The following is a 14,282-nucleotide window of genomic DNA, read 5'->3' as shown; positions in this document are numbered from 1 at the left end:
CCAGCCCCCCCCCCCCAACATTCCCCCAATTTGGGATGCCACCAGGTGGGCAACAACCCCCCAAAACCCCCAAAAAAGCCCCGTTTTCCCCCAAACTGGGGCGCTGCGGGATGGGCAGAGCCCCCCCATATCCTTGTGTGTGTCCCCCCCCCAAAAAAAATCCCACCCGTGCGCTCCAATGGCCCCATTGTGCTCCTTTACATAAGGCGTGGGGCCCCGCTCCAGCTGCCAAATCCAATTAGGGTCCGGCCCCGGCCAAATCCCCATTAAGCCCCCCCCTCTCCTGTGCCCCCCCCCAAGGGACTGGGACCCCCCCCAGATGCCTCAGTTGTGGGTCAGCCCGGGGCAGTTCCCCCCCCAAAAAAAATTCCCCCAAAAAAAGATTCCAGAGTGGTGGCAGCGTCCCCATGGGGTTGGGTTTTGGGTTTTTTTTATAGGGTGGGGGGAATTGGGGAGAAATTAGAGGGAAATGAGGGTATTTAGGGTATTTTTAGGGCTGTTTGAAATGGGGGGGGGGACACCACGGGGTTTGGTGCCCGTAGGTCCCCATGGGCAGCAGCACTGGCCCGAGGGCACCCGGCGTGTGGGGGCCGTTCCCAATCCCCCATCGACATCGGGACGGGGCGGGCGCTGCCGGACCCCTCGCTGCCCCCCCTGCGCCCCATAGGCTACAACCGCCCCCCCGCCGCCACCTTCGGCCTCGCCAACAACGGCCACACCGGTGAGCGGCTACCGGGGGGGGGGTGACGATGAGGATGGAGGTGGGGGGGTGTTTATTGGGGTCTCCGCTCAGCGAGGACCCCCCGACCCTATAGCGGTGCTGGCGTTGCCCCCCTCGCTGCGCCTGGGGGGGGCTGCCCCCACAGCTTCGCGGCCGCTCAGCTCCATTTCCATTGGGGGCGGAATGGGGGGGCCGAGCACCTCCTGGATGGGTACCGGGCACCCGCTGAGGTACGGGGGTGGCCCCCCCCCGGGAATGGGGTGGGAGGGGGAACGGGGTGGGAATGGGGTCGGGGTGGGAATGGGGGTGGGAGTGGGGGTAGGGTCAGGGGCTGGGTGGGAATGGGGGTGGGAATGGGGTCGGGGTGGGAATTGGTGTAGGATTGGGGTAGGGTGGGAGCTGGTGTGGGAGTGGGTTAGGGTGAGGGGCTGGGGTGGGAATGGGGGTGGGAATGGGTGTGGGATTGGGGTCGGGTGGGGGCCCAGTATGGGAATGGGGCCCAGTATGGGGATGAGTGTGGGATTGGGGTTAGGGTAGGGGGCTGGGTGGGAATTGGTGTGGGAATGGGGTTGGGGGGGCTGGTGTGGGAATGGGGTCAGGGTGGGAAGTGTGGGAATGGGGTCGGGGTGGGGGTCTGGAGTGGAATGGGGTCAGGGTGGGGTGCCAGTGTGTGATTGGGGTTAGGGTGGGATCTGGGGTGGGAATGGGGCCCGGTGTGGGAATCGGTGTGGGATTGGGTCCTGGTGTGGGAAATGGGAATGGGAACAGGGCCTGGGGTGGGAATCCCCACGGGAACGGGAATGGGTTGGGAAATGGGGACGGGAACGGGGCTGGGGTGGGAATCAGCACAGGAATGGGGCTGGGAATGGGGCTGGGAGTGGGAAACGGGCACAGAGCGAAGGGATCCCGCTGTGGGAACCGGGAACGGGCACGGGAAGGGGCCAGGGTGTGTGGGGTGGGGGGCACACCGAGGGGCCCCCCCCTTGAACCCGCAGCTGCACGTGGTGCACTACGACGCCGAGCGCTTCGCCAACGCCAGCCAGGCTCAGCACCACGCCGCCGGGCTGGCTGTGCTGGGCGTCCTGCTGGAGGTACGGGGGCCGGGACCCCCCCCCCCAAATCCTATTAACACCATCCTGACCCCCTTGGGGACCCCCACCCCAAAAAAACCCAAATCTCCATCCAGGCCGGCGACGAACCCAACCCTGCCTACGACAACATCCTGAGGCACCTGGGCAGCATCCGCTACGCCGGTGAGGGGTGAGGGGGGATAGTGGGGGCTTCACCTCCCCGGGGGGGGGTCCCAATTTGCTCCCCCCCGCCCCAATTTCTTGTAGGGCAGGCGACCTCCATCCCCTCCTTCAGCCTGCGGGGTCTGCTGCCCCAGCGCTTGGATCGCTACTACCGCTACAACGGGTCCCTCACCACCCCCCCCTGCTTCCAAAGCGTCCTCTGGAGCGTTTTCCAGCAGCCCGTCCTCCTCAGCCGGGCTCAGGTGGGGATTTTTGGGGGGGTTTGGGGGAATTTAGGGGCTGAGGATGAGGGGGGAGCACCCCCTGAAGCCCCCACCCCAAACCAACCCCAATCCCAATTCAGCTGGAGCAGCTGCGGGGTTCCCTTTATGCCACGGCGCCCGATGAGCCCGAGCCCGAGAGGCTGGAGGAGAATTTTCGGGCCCCCCAGGACCTCAACCAGAGGCTGGTGCTGGCGTCCTTCAGCAGCGGTGAGGGGGACGGGGTGGGACGAGGGGGGGGGACACACACGGTGCCCCCCCAGAGCCCCCAGCAAGGGCACAAGGGCAGCGCTGGCTCTTCCCTTGCAGGGCCCGAGGGCTATTCGACAGGTAGGGCGCAGGCAGAGAGGCTGGGGGGGGGGGGGGGGTTTGGGGGCGTCCTTTTGCCCCCCCCCTCCCTCCGAGTGCTTCTTTTTTTTTTTTTGGGGGGGGGTTCCACGCAGGTGAAGTCGTCGCCATCGTCTTCGGCACCGTCTTCGGCTGCCTCGGCCTCTTCCTCGCCGTTCATTTCGCGAGCAAGAGGCTGCGGTGAGAGCCCCCCCCCCCAAAAAAAAAAGCCCTGATCCCACTTGGGGGGGGCCAGGATCCCCCCAATTTTCTCCCCCCACCCTCCTGAGGGTTTCTATCTCCCCCCGAGGCAGCGCGAGGAGCAGGCAGCAGCAGGACGTGGTCTTCAAAGCCTCCTCGCGCCGCACGCCTGAGCACCACCGGCCTTGAGCCCCCCCCCCAAAAAAAAAAAATCCCCCCCCCAGCACCCAGGGGCTGGGACCAGTGCAGGATGAGGGGCGCCGACCCCTTTCCCCCCCCCCGACCCCACCCCACAAAGCTCGGGGCCACGTAGTCACTATTAAAAGGGTTTTACTCTGAATCAAAAAAATAATTTAACCCCCCCCCCCCCCGCCCCCCCCCACCCAGCCAGGGGGCGCTTAGAAAAGACCCAAAAGTGGGGAGCAGCGAGTGGGGGGGGGGGCAAAAACCCCCTCAGCAATCACCCCGCTCCCAGGGGCTGTATGGGATGCTCTGGGGGGGGGGTCCCACAGCCCTGAGCCCCTTGTGCTGGGGGGGGGACGGACACAGGGGGGTCACAGGGGGGGCCCTGCCCCGAGCCCGGTGGCACCGCAGCAGCCCTGGGGCTGTCCCCGGGCTCTTCTCCCACCCCGTGGGGATTCCCAGTAAGGAAAGGCCAACGGGGGGGTCACTACCGAAGCTAACGGGGGCGCCACGGCACAGGGGGGGACACGAAATGCCCCAAAACCCCCCAAAAAGGAACGGGGGGGTTTAGGGTTGGGGCTCGGAGCTGAGTTTGTGCCCCAGCCCCGGGGCAGGACGGGCGGAGAGACTCGGCCTTGCCCTGCAGAGTCAGCCGGGAGCTCCGGGGGGACAAAAACTCCCCAAAACCCCCCCAAAAACTCCCTACGGAGGCTGCCCCCAACCCAGCATCGTCCAGTTCCCCCCGGGGAGGGGAAAAATTTGGGGTCCGGGGGCGGTCGCGGCTCACTCCTCGAAAGGCACCCGCAGCGCCGAGTACATCATCACGCGGCTGTCGGCCTCCTGCTTACCTGGGGGGGGGGGAGAAAAAAAAACGCCCAGGCAGGGCGAGGATGAAGAGGGTGAGAGGGTGGAAACGTTGCGGGGTGGGGGGCGTTTTTGGGGGGTTTTTAGGAACCCCGATCTTCCAGGAGATGCAGCGGGGAGGTGGGTGCAGGTGCGACCCCTCCTCGCGGCCCCATGGCTCTGGGGGAAGGTGCTGAGGGCACCCAAAACCCGCGGTCATCCCAGCCCCCCCCCACCCCCACGGGACATGCAGAAAGCCCCCAAAATTCCCCCAAAAGTGCCCTTCCCGGCCCGGCTCTTACAGGAGAGGCACTTGAGGACGTTGTGGAAGGAGCCCCCGGCCGTGACGAAGGCCCAGAGGCCGGTGCAGACGGTGATGATGTAGATGGGGACCAGGCTGGCCTCGTACCAGGGGTTCAGGAACGTCTGTGGGGTGGGGGGGGGGACACAAAGAGCGGGGTGAGCAACGGGAAACGGCGACAGCGGAGCCAGGAGCTCAAATTCCAGCCTCGAGGTTTCCCATTTGGGATTAGCAGCTAATCCTCCCGCTGCCCCCTTAGCCCTGCTTAAATCCCGCTGCCCCCCCTGCCTCGTACCAGAATGCTCCGAGCGGCCCCAAACATCCCCGGAGGAGATTTGGGGAGCAGGAAACGCCTCCGGGTGTTCCCAGGGTCCCCTCCCTGTCCCTAGAGGGGTTCCCGACGCCTGATTTATTTTGGGGGAAGCCCCCCGGGTGCCCCCAACTCACCAGCCCCGAGGTGGCGAGGTGACTGGCCACCACCACCCCCAGGCACCAGTAGCGGCGGCGCTCGCAGGCGTCGAAGAAAATCACCCCCCAGAAGGTGTGGAGCAGAACCACGGCCATGGTGAGGAACGCTGGGGGGGGGGGGGGAGGAAAGAAAATTACACCTTCATCAACCGCTGGGGGGTCCCGGGGGTTTCCCTTGGGCAAAATTGTGCCTCGTGCGACTGCTTTTGGGGCTGAACGCTCCAAAAGAGCAAAAAAGAGAGCTCTGCCCCCCCCCTGGCCCCAGCCTCACCCGAGGTGATGAAGTAATAGGGTGAATCCCCGTGGATCCCCACGATGCCCGGCCCGATGGAGTCAGCCAGGATGTTGATGACGGAGAAAACGCCGCTGATGATGCCGAAGGACAGGCCGGACACTGCGGAGGGAGAAAGAAATCAGAAAAAAGGAGATTGAGCACAGCCCACCCCCCCTCCTGCCTGCCCCGGGGGCTCGAAGCCCCCCTGGGGGTGCAGGAGCAGAACCAGGCTGAAGCTCTTAGCGATGCGCAGACAGATTGCCAGGAAAAAAAATAATCAAGGAGCAAATTAATCATGACAGAATCATCTTTAAGGTCCCCACCGACTCCGATCAGCACCCTCAGTGCCCCCACACGCTCCCCGCTCCCCAAATTGTGCAGGAAAAGGCAGAAAAGGGAATTGGGAAGGGCGAGTGAGCCCGGTGGGCTCGTGGTCACTGCCGCTGCTCTCCGATAGCCGAGGGTCCTGCTGCCCCCGAGCCCCCGTGCTCACCGTAAGCCATCTGCTTGAGGGAGATGGGCGAGCGGCCGTCCTCGCTGATGGTGGCCAAGCCTTCGTCCGCTTTCCTGCTCGGGAAGGGGAGAAAAAGTGAGCAGGGGGGCAGGAATCAGGCCTGCGTGGGGCTCCGCGCTGCAGAGGGAGCTTGTGCAAACAGGGAAGGGGTTGGGGGGGGGGGTATAAACGAGGCAGGAGCAAGGGAGAACAGCTCCGGAGCAGGATCTAAGGAGGAAGAGGATTTGGGGGGTTGCTTGGGTTAAAAAAAAAACAGCGTTTGGCACTGACTGGATCCCAAGAGAGCCCTGGGTGAGGGATGCTTGGGGAGGTGGCCACAGGAGCGCTGCCCCCGGCCGGGCTCTTACTTCAGCAGCTTGAAGTAGGCGAATCGGAAAACCTCCTGCAGCAGGACGGAGACGGCAGCCCCGAAAATGAGGAGGCCGTACTGGAGCTTGGCGTCCTCCCGGTCGCTGAGGTGGACGGAAACGAACCAGATGAGGGAGGCCAGGAGCAGAGACACCAGCCAGAAAAACGCCCTGCGGAGGGAGAGGAACAACGAGGTGAGGCCGGGACCCCCCCCCGAGGCGTTTCCCCTCACGAGTCGGAGGCCGGAATCGCACGAGGTTGAGCGGCTCCATCGGAGGCTGCTCGGCTTTGTCCCGGCTCCGGGTCACACCGGGTCCTGGCTCAAGGAGGTGGCTGAAAAATCAAAGGGGTTGGGAGCCCAAAATCTTCCCTTCTCGTCTCAGGGCCCCCAAAACCTCCTCCGAGGATGACTGCTGCCCTCTAAGGTGCTCAGCGGAGCCAAACGGAGGCCTGGCCTCGAGAGAAGGAAAGTGCCCCCACGTCTCCCCGTGGCACCCAAAAAAGTGCCGCCCCATCGCCCGGAGACGCCCGAAAAGCCACAAAAAAAGGGCCGGCAGCTTGGCTGGCCCCCATGGCAGGGACGGTGCCACCGGGAGGAGGCTGCGTGGGTTCAACCCCTGCGGTTGTGGTGGAGGCCGCAGCCTCCGGGCACCTTCCTGGCGCTGGGAGACCCCAAAACCACATCCTGGGGGGGGTCGGGGGCTGTGGGGAGCGGCTCCGAGGCTCTGAATAAACAGAAGAACAAATGGGGAGGCTGCCAGGAGGGATTTGGGGTGAGGCTCAGCCCCCCCAACCCCCAGAGGCTGCCCCATAACCCGGGGCTCCCCCAAACACCCCCCCCCAGAGCGCGGCCTCCATAGGGCCGGCCTCCGGAGGAGCCCCCCTATATAGGGCCGGCCTCCGGAGGAGCCCCCCCATATAGGGCCGGCCTCGAAGGAGCCCCCCCATTTAGGGCCGGCCTCCGAAGGAGCCCCCCTATATAGGGCCGGCCTCCATTGGGGCCCCCCCATTTAGGGCCGGCCTCCATTGGGGCCCCCCCATTTAGGGCCGGCCTCCAGAGGAGCCCCCCCATATAGGGCCGGCCTCCCAAGGAGCCCCCTATATAGGGCCGGCCTCCGGAGGGGCCCCCCTATATAGGGCCGGCCTCCACTGGGGCCCCCCCATATAGGGCCGGCCTCCATTGGGGCCCCCCCATATAGGGCCGGCCTCCACAGACGCCCCCCTATATAGGGCCGGCCTCCATTGGGGCCCCCCCATATAGGGCCGGCCTCCGGAGGAGCCCCCCTATATAGGGCCGGCCTCCATTGGGGCCCCCCCATATAGGGCCGGCCTCCGGAGGAGCCCCCCCATATAGGGCTGGCCTCCACAGGGGCCCCCCCATATAGGGCCGGCCTCCGGAGGAGCCCCCCTATATAGGGCCGGCCTCCGGAGGAGCCCCCCCATATAGGGCCGGCCTCCGGAGGAGCCCCCCCATATAGGGCCGCCCTCCACAGGGGCCCCCCTATATAGGGCCGGCCTCCATTGGGGCCCCATATACCGGGGCGGCCCCCCCCGGGGCGGCCTCCCGGGCCCCCCCCCGGCCCCCTCACCCCGCCACCAGGATGATGACCCGCAGGGGCTCGGCCGCCACCGTCAGCAGGACGAGGGCGAGCGCGGGCCCGAAGGCGATGCCCGCGCACCCGAAGAAGACGGCGGCCCCCATGGTCGGCGGGCGGCGGGCGGGGCGCCGCGGGGCACGCCGGGAGTTGTAGTCCTGCGAACGGGGCGAGGTAATGGCAGAGCGCGGCCTGGCCGCGGGGCACCATGGGAGATGTAGGCGGTGGGGAGCGGGGTGGGAGGTGAGGAGGTGCCGTGAGGCATGATGGGAGTTGTAGTTCGGGGAGAGTTGTGGCGCCCCCTTGGGGGGGGGCGTTGGTTTTTGGGTTTGATCTCGATTTCCTCGTCATTTGAGGTTCAGGCTCTTTATTCCCTCCTCGTTTGAGCTTCAATCTCTATATTTAATCCTCGTTTGAGCATCAATCCCATTATTTATTCCTCATCTGAGGTTCAATCCCATTGTTTACTCCTCATTTTAGCTTCAATCTCATTATTAACTCCATGTCTGAGGTCCAATCCCGTTATTTACTCCTCGTTTGAGGTTCAATCCCCTCATTCCCTCCTTGTTTGAGCTTCAATCTCTATATTTACGCCTCGTTTCAGATTAAACCCCACGATTTACTCCTCGTTTGAGTTTCACTCTCTATATTTACTCCTCAATTCAGTTTCAATACAATGCTTTATCCAATGTTTTTGTTTCAATCTCTTTATTAACGCCACATTTGAGGTCCAATCCCGTCATTCACTGCTCCTTCGAGCCCCCTCGTTGTAGTTTCAGTCCCCGCTGTCCCGGCAGCCGGGGCAGCCGCAGCCTCCCGGGGCTGCACGGCGCCGCCACCGAGGCCTTGGGGCCCAGCCCCGTGGGTCACGGCGCTGCCCTCGCTGGGGTGGCGAAGCGGAGCTGGGCGTACGTCAGCTCTCCCTGCGGGCACCAACGCCATCAGAGCGGCCCCAAGACCAGCCCCCAACCCCAGTGGGGCTTTGCCTGTCCCCGTTATTGCCACTGCCCCGTGTAGGGACTCACGGGGGCCGCAGGGCCTCACCTGCTGGTGCTGGGGTGCAGGAGGGTTCGGGGCTCTGGGCCGGAGTCCTGGCGGGGACAGAGACGTGTCCCCAGCATGGGGACGGAGGGGAATTGGGGATGGGATGGGATGGGGGAGCGGGGTGCAGGGCAGCAGGGGAAGAAAGGGGATACAGGGGGGGCCGTCACCCCCAGCCCCTGCTCGGCTCCTTACCCGTCCGTGCGCGGAGGAGGCAGCGGACGCCGAGGCTGAGGCCGAGCAGCAGCAGCGCCCCGGCTGCGGCCATGGCCACGACACTTGGTGTTGTGCAGGCACCTGGGGGGGGCCTCTTGTCCCAGCCATCTGCTGACACCCATGTCCCCCCCTTGACCTCTCCCATACCCCTACATCCTCCAATTGCTCCCCATTATTCCCCCATCGCCACCCAGCTTCCCCCCGTCAACACCCAGCTTCCCCCCAACATCCCCCTATCACCCCATTATCATGCTATCACCCCCAACATGCCCCCATCACCACCCAGCATCCCCCCATCGCCCCCAACATCTCCCCGTTGCCCCCCATTATCCCACCATCACCCCCAACATGTCCCCATTACCCCCAACGTTGCATCATTTTCCCCACATGTTCCCCAGCTCCGAGAAGCTGCTGGGGGGGGTGACCCCATGTGCCCTGTCCCCTGGTCACCCCGGTGCCCAGGCTCGTGCTCACCCTTGGCCCCGTGCAGCTCCACGCTCCTGCGTACGGGGGGACCGGAGGCATTGAAGCGCACCTCGCAGAGCCCCCCGGTGCCCCCGGCGATGCCCGCGGGGCTGATGAGCAGCTCTGTGCTGCCCCCCAGCCCCAGCACCTGCTGGGGTCGGGGCCCCCCCGGCCAGGAGACGAGGACGGGGCCGCTGGCGTTGCCCACGGCACAGACCAGGCCGGGGGGGGCTGAAGGGGAGCCGTGGGGCGCCAGCACCCGCACCCAGCTCTGGGCCCTCCAGCTGTCTGCACAGACGAGAGCAGGGGCTCGGTGGGCTGCGATGTGGGCAGGGACCCCACATGCCCCTGGGGACCCCTCCTAGTGACACGAGGGGCATGGGGGGTGTCCATGCAATGGGGGTCCCATCCGCTGTAGGGACATGGGTGTGGACTGTGCAATGGGGAGACTTGGGGGGTTCCACATCTAACAAGAGAGGGCTCAGGGGTAGATGTTGGGGTCCCCCCACCCGCCACCCTTAGCCCAGCAGCCCCCCTACCTCCCACGATCAGCGCGGTGCCGTTGCCAAACTTCAGCCTGGAGTTGATGTAGTAGGCGCAGAGGTAGAGGCCGGTGTGGTTGCTGCCTGCAGCAGCGATGTGCAGCACGGCGCGTCCCTTCGTGTACTCGCAGGAAAATTCCCCCTGAACTTGCAAGCAGCTGAGGATCAGCCGGGGCCTCTCCCCACGGACACGCCGGTACCAGAACACGTTGCCTTTGCCATCTTGCGTCTCGTCCAGAATGCAGCTGATCTCCACCGGAGTGCTGGGCTCCACGAAGACGAAGGGCTGGGGCTGCTGCACTGCCAGCAACGTTGCCGGTGCTGCAGGGACCGACCGGGGGCTCATTCAATGCCTGCTCCCCAAGCCCAGCCTGTGCTCCCAAATCACGGGGGCACTCAGAAAGCGAGAGGTGCCCCTCTCCCCAGCGCCTGCCCCGATGCTCACCCAGCCACAGCAGCAGCAGCCCCGTGGCCAGCAGCGCCTTCGTGCAGGAGAAACCCAGGGGAGCCATCGGCGTGCTCGTCCCAGCCCTTCTGCAGAGGGGCCGAGTGCACCGGGTCCTGTGGATGCACGAAGTGTGGGGCCCCAGCATTGATCTCCCCCAGCCGTGAGGACGCGGTGTCCCCACGGAGGACACAGTGTCCCCACGGGGAATGTGTCCTCCCCACTCGCCGCTGCTGGCAGCTGTGGGGTGCATCGCCGGGTGCAGAGCTCGTGTCAGCTTGCTGCACGGACCCACATCCGGCAGGAAAATTTGGCTTTTAACCATTTCTGCAATGCTCAGGGCTGCAGGTGGCTCCTCAAAGGCCCCGTGACGCCCTCGGGTGCCCACCCCCAAATTCTCGACATGAAAGAAGAAGCCAGCCCCAGCGCTGGGCACTCCAAACCACAGCGCACCGTGCCGCCGCTCTTGCTTTGGGGAAACCGCAGCGCAGAGGCTGGGGAGCTGCCTCGGGGCGGGGGTGGCTGCACCCCCAGGCGCGGCCCCCCCAGCCATCCTCACGTCAGCCGAAGTGACCTTACCGGTGACGTTCAAAGGGCCGCGGACCGAAGGCGAGAGGCAAGTCTGGTCCCCCAGCCCTGCCCTGCTTTCCTGTTGTGGTTCGGCAACCGTGGCTCTTTGCTACCCCAGCGCCCAACTTTGGCGACAAAAACCTTCCGAGCCAACGGTTTGCTGGCAGCGGCGTGGGGGGGCAGGGGTTCCGTGCGAACAAACAGCAGAGAGGTGACAAAATCAACAAGGCGAGGCTGACCGCAGCGCTCCTCGGCTCCGGCAGCTCCGCACCCAGCCTCCAGCTGCTGCAACGAGGCCGAGCCTCCACGAGCAGCCTTTGCTCCTCCAGCTCCGAGAGACACCCAGAGGCACCTCGCCGCCCTCCCCGGTGCTCGTCATGCTCCTCTCCAAAGCAGACCCGTGTCTCCACGCATCCCTGCGAGATTTGCTGCAGCCTGAAGGCCACAAGTAGCCGCGGTGCCGAGCTGCGAGAAAGGAAGAAGCAGGGGACGATGTCCGGGGCTCCTTGGGGCGAGGCGCAGGCAGGCAAAGCGCAGCAGGACCCCCCCACTGCAATTAGGAGCTGCAATTAAATTGCAGCCCGCGAGCAGGAGCCCATCGAGCTCCGTCCCCTCACCAGGCATCGCCTCCCCTTCCCTCTGTGCCTCCGCGACCCCAGACGACAGCCAGGCTCCCTTGTGCGGTGTCGAAGCCTTTTGCAGGAGCCGAGAGGCAACCGAGGAGCGTGGGCAGCCCCAGGCAGAGATGTGCAGCCTGCCCGGGGTTCTCCTGCTCCTCCTGACAGGTACGTCCCGTCCCATCCCGCTGCACCAATGCTCCAGCCTTGCTTTCTGCTATGCTAAACCCGCTTGGGGTAAACCCCAGGGTGCTGCTGCCTCGCTGTGGAATGCCAATTTTGCACCAAACTGCCCTAAACCACACCAGTTTGGAGCAAGAAGCCAACAGCCTGAAGCATGAGGGTGACCCATGGCACTGCCTGCTGCGCTCAGACCCACTCCCCCAATGCAGGAGCCATCTCTGCGAAGGAGCCGTGGATCCAGGAGAGCCCGGCACAGCTCTGGGTGTCCCCTGGGGCGACGGCCGAGCTGAGCTGCAGCATCTCAGGCAGCCCAGAGCGTGCCAATTGGTACAGGGAGAAGCCGGATGGCAGCTTGGAATGGATTTACGAGAGCACGGCGGCCTCGAAACCAAAGGGGAAATACTCAGGGATGATGAGAGCAAGGGGCATTTTCCCCTTGAATATCAGCAATGTGCAGCGTGAGGACTCTGGGTATTATTACTGCACCTCCTCCGTGTCGCACTCCCAGTTTGGGAAGGGGACCAGGCTCCTCGTCACAGGTGAGCGTGGCAACGTGTGGCGGTGCTGGGGACATCCCTGGGGACATCCCTGGGGACACTGGGTTTTCCCTCTCACTTTCAGATGCCTCCGAGCCCAAGGTCTCCATCCTGGTGCCCGTGGATGAAGAGGAGCCCTCGGACTTTGTCCCCCTGCTGTGCCACCTCCCTGGCTCCTGGAACCTCACCTGGGTCTCTACCGAGCGCTGGGACGGGGCCATGAATTGCACGGCCACGGAGCGCGGCATGGGCAGGATCGTCAGCGAGACCATCGGCACGGGTGAGCTCGAGCAGCCTCCCCCTGGGCACCGCGGGCTTTGCTCTGTGCTTGGTCTGTGCTTGCAGGGACTCCAAGCCCGCTTCTTCCAGCCTTAAATCCCTTTTTCCCCGTCTCCCTGGGCTGAAACGCTGCAAACGCTGCCCTGGCCCCATCTCCCTGCATCGCTCCCTTTCCCCGGCCGCCCCCGGCGCCAGCTCCGTGCCCCGTCGGCAACGTCTCCTTGTCCTCCCCTCCCTCCCTGCAGCAGGATGCTTCCTGTGGCTGCTGGCCTTCGTGCCGCCCGGCGCCGCCGTCCTCGCCTTGATGTGGTGGGCAGCCCGGCTGCGCCGAAGGCCGGCCCGCGCGGTGCTGAGACGGGGCCCGGAGGTGAGCTGCTTCCCCAGCCCCCGGCACGAGGCTGTGGGCACGGCAGGAGGAAGGAGCTCCCAAGCAGCCCGGCCGGGGGCTTTGGCGCGGGCAAAGCATCCCCTGCAGCTGCAGGCGCAGCCCCAAGCGCGCGGCTTCTCGCTCTCTCTTGCAGCCCGAGTGCGAGTACGCGGCGCTGGGGCACTGAGAAGCCCTTTCCCCACGCCCGCCCTGCCAGAAGCCGCTCACGCCTGCGGTCTGCGAGCAGCGAAAACAAGAGAGGAAAGGGAAAGTGGTGGCATCCTGCGCTCTGCTGCATTTCCCTGCTGGGCTGCATGGCAGAGGGGGAGGAGGAACGCGGAGAGCGCTGCGGGAAGCTCGATGGCCATGAGGGATCCCATGCACATAATAAAATTATTATATGCAACCGGGGTCTCTCAGCTTCATTGGGATTGCTCCCTGTGCTGCCCCGTGTGACAGCCACGGGGAGCTGCTGTTAAACAGGGCAAAAAAAAGTCCCTTTACACCTCGAGCCTTAAGCACAGCCCTGTTTTAGCCCCTCCTCTCTGCATTTTGCTTCCTGAAGGGCGACCTTGCACCGTGTGCCGGCTCCGAGGATGCTCCCCGTGCTCTCAGCACCTTCCCTGTCTGTGGCCACGCACACGACCCCGTGCTGGGGCAGCCATCCCGGCTCCCCTGGCTTTAGGGTTTACCACAACCTCCCCTTCCCCTCCACACACGTGCTGCTGCTCCTGTGGCTGGGACACGAACCCCAAGGGGAAACCACCGAGCGACAGGGCCAAAACGTGTGGTGCCCTGCAACGTTTTATGCCCTTTTTGCCTCCATCTTCAAACACTTATGATGGGCTTCGGGACCCAGGGTGCCCTGAGATGATGGACCATGACGGTGGGAATGATCAGATCCCAACTGACCCTGAACGTGTGCGGGATTTGCTGCTCCACCTGGATCCGTACGTGTCCATGGGTCCGGATGGGTTCATCCCAGGGTGCTCAGAGAGCTGGCAGACATCATGGCAGGACTGCGGGCTCACCTTGAGATTAGATATCAGGAGAAACTTCTGGTCTCAAAGAGTGCTCAGGCACCAGCATGGCCTGCCCAGGGACGTGGTGGAGTCACCATCCCTGGAGGGCTTTAAAAGCCGTTTAGATGTAGAGCTCAGGGATATGGTTTAGTGGGGACTGTTAGCGTTAGGTCAGAGCTTGGACTCGATGATTTTGAGGCCCCTTCAACCTAGAAATTCTGTGATTCTGTGATTCTGTGGCTGCAGGATTCTCAGCGCTGTGTGCAGCTCTGGGCCCCTCAGTACACGAAGGCCATGAAAGTGTTGGAGAGTGTGCAGAGGAGGGCGACCAAGATGGGGAAGGGCCTAGAGGGGAAGGCGTGTGGGGAGCGGCTGAGGGCACTGGGCCTGTTCAGGCTGGAGAAGAGGAGGCTGAGGGGGGACCTCATGGCGGCCTACAGCTTGCTGGCGAGGGGAGTGGAGGGGCAGGCGCCGCCCTGTTCTCCTAAATGCCCAGTGCCAGCACCCGTGGGTGCCGTGGGGAGCAGGCCTGGGGCTTCCCCCCTAGCCCCAGGCAGCAGTAGCGGCGTTTCTTGCAGGGGGCGTTGAGTTTTGGGTTTAGTCTCCATTTCCTCCACGTTTGAGGTTCAGCCCCATTATTTACACCTCCTTTGAGCTTCAATCTCTTTATTATTTCCATGTTTGAGGTTCAACCCCACGATTTACTCCTCA

The 14,282-nt window shown here is 64.4% G+C and overlaps 3 protein-coding genes across 3 annotated transcripts; 2 read left to right on the top strand and 1 right to left on the bottom strand.

The window, feature by feature from the left end:
- Window positions 1–505: 505 nt before the first annotated feature.
- On the top strand, window positions 506–3,011 carry CA14 (carbonic anhydrase 14). Its single transcript, XM_068662579.1, is given in 11 exon segments — window positions 506–563; window positions 566–721; window positions 816–847; window positions 850–951; window positions 1,717–1,812; window positions 1,908–1,974; window positions 2,059–2,216; window positions 2,318–2,444; window positions 2,544–2,564; window positions 2,678–2,762; window positions 2,876–3,011. Coding segments are annotated over 11 exon segments (978 nt in total). The 3' UTR covers window positions 2,952–3,011.
- A 64-nt stretch (window positions 3,012–3,075) lies between these two features.
- Window positions 3,076–7,442, bottom strand: APH1A (aph-1 homolog A, gamma-secretase subunit). The gene is made up of 7 exons (XM_068663252.1): window positions 7,283–7,442; window positions 5,693–5,863; window positions 5,325–5,398; window positions 4,829–4,951; window positions 4,537–4,664; window positions 4,091–4,214; window positions 3,076–3,793 (listed from the first exon to the last, which is right to left on the bottom strand). Exons 1-7 carry the CDS (start codon window positions 7,393–7,395, stop codon window positions 3,729–3,731), a joined length of 798 nt encoding a protein of 265 aa, XP_068519353.1. The 5' UTR covers window positions 7,396–7,442; the 3' UTR covers window positions 3,076–3,728.
- Window positions 7,443–11,220: 3,778 nt separating this feature from the next.
- On the top strand, window positions 11,221–13,201 carry LOC137845792 (M1-specific T cell receptor beta chain-like). Its single transcript, XM_068663259.1, has 5 exons — window positions 11,221–11,352; window positions 11,577–11,906; window positions 11,989–12,183; window positions 12,428–12,549; window positions 12,704–13,201. Exons 1-5 carry the CDS (start codon window positions 11,313–11,315, stop codon window positions 12,734–12,736), a joined length of 720 nt encoding a protein of 239 aa, XP_068519360.1. The 5' UTR covers window positions 11,221–11,312; the 3' UTR covers window positions 12,737–13,201.
- The last annotated feature ends 1,081 nt before the right edge of the window (window positions 13,202–14,282 follow it).

Source organism: Anas acuta, chromosome 28 (assembly GCF_963932015.1).
Source record: "Anas acuta chromosome 28, bAnaAcu1.1, whole genome shotgun sequence".
NCBI classification, from domain to species: domain Eukaryota; kingdom Metazoa; phylum Chordata; class Aves; order Anseriformes; family Anatidae; genus Anas; species Anas acuta.
Note: the sequence above shows the minus strand (reverse complement) of the source record. Positions and strands in the feature narration are given on the sequence as shown.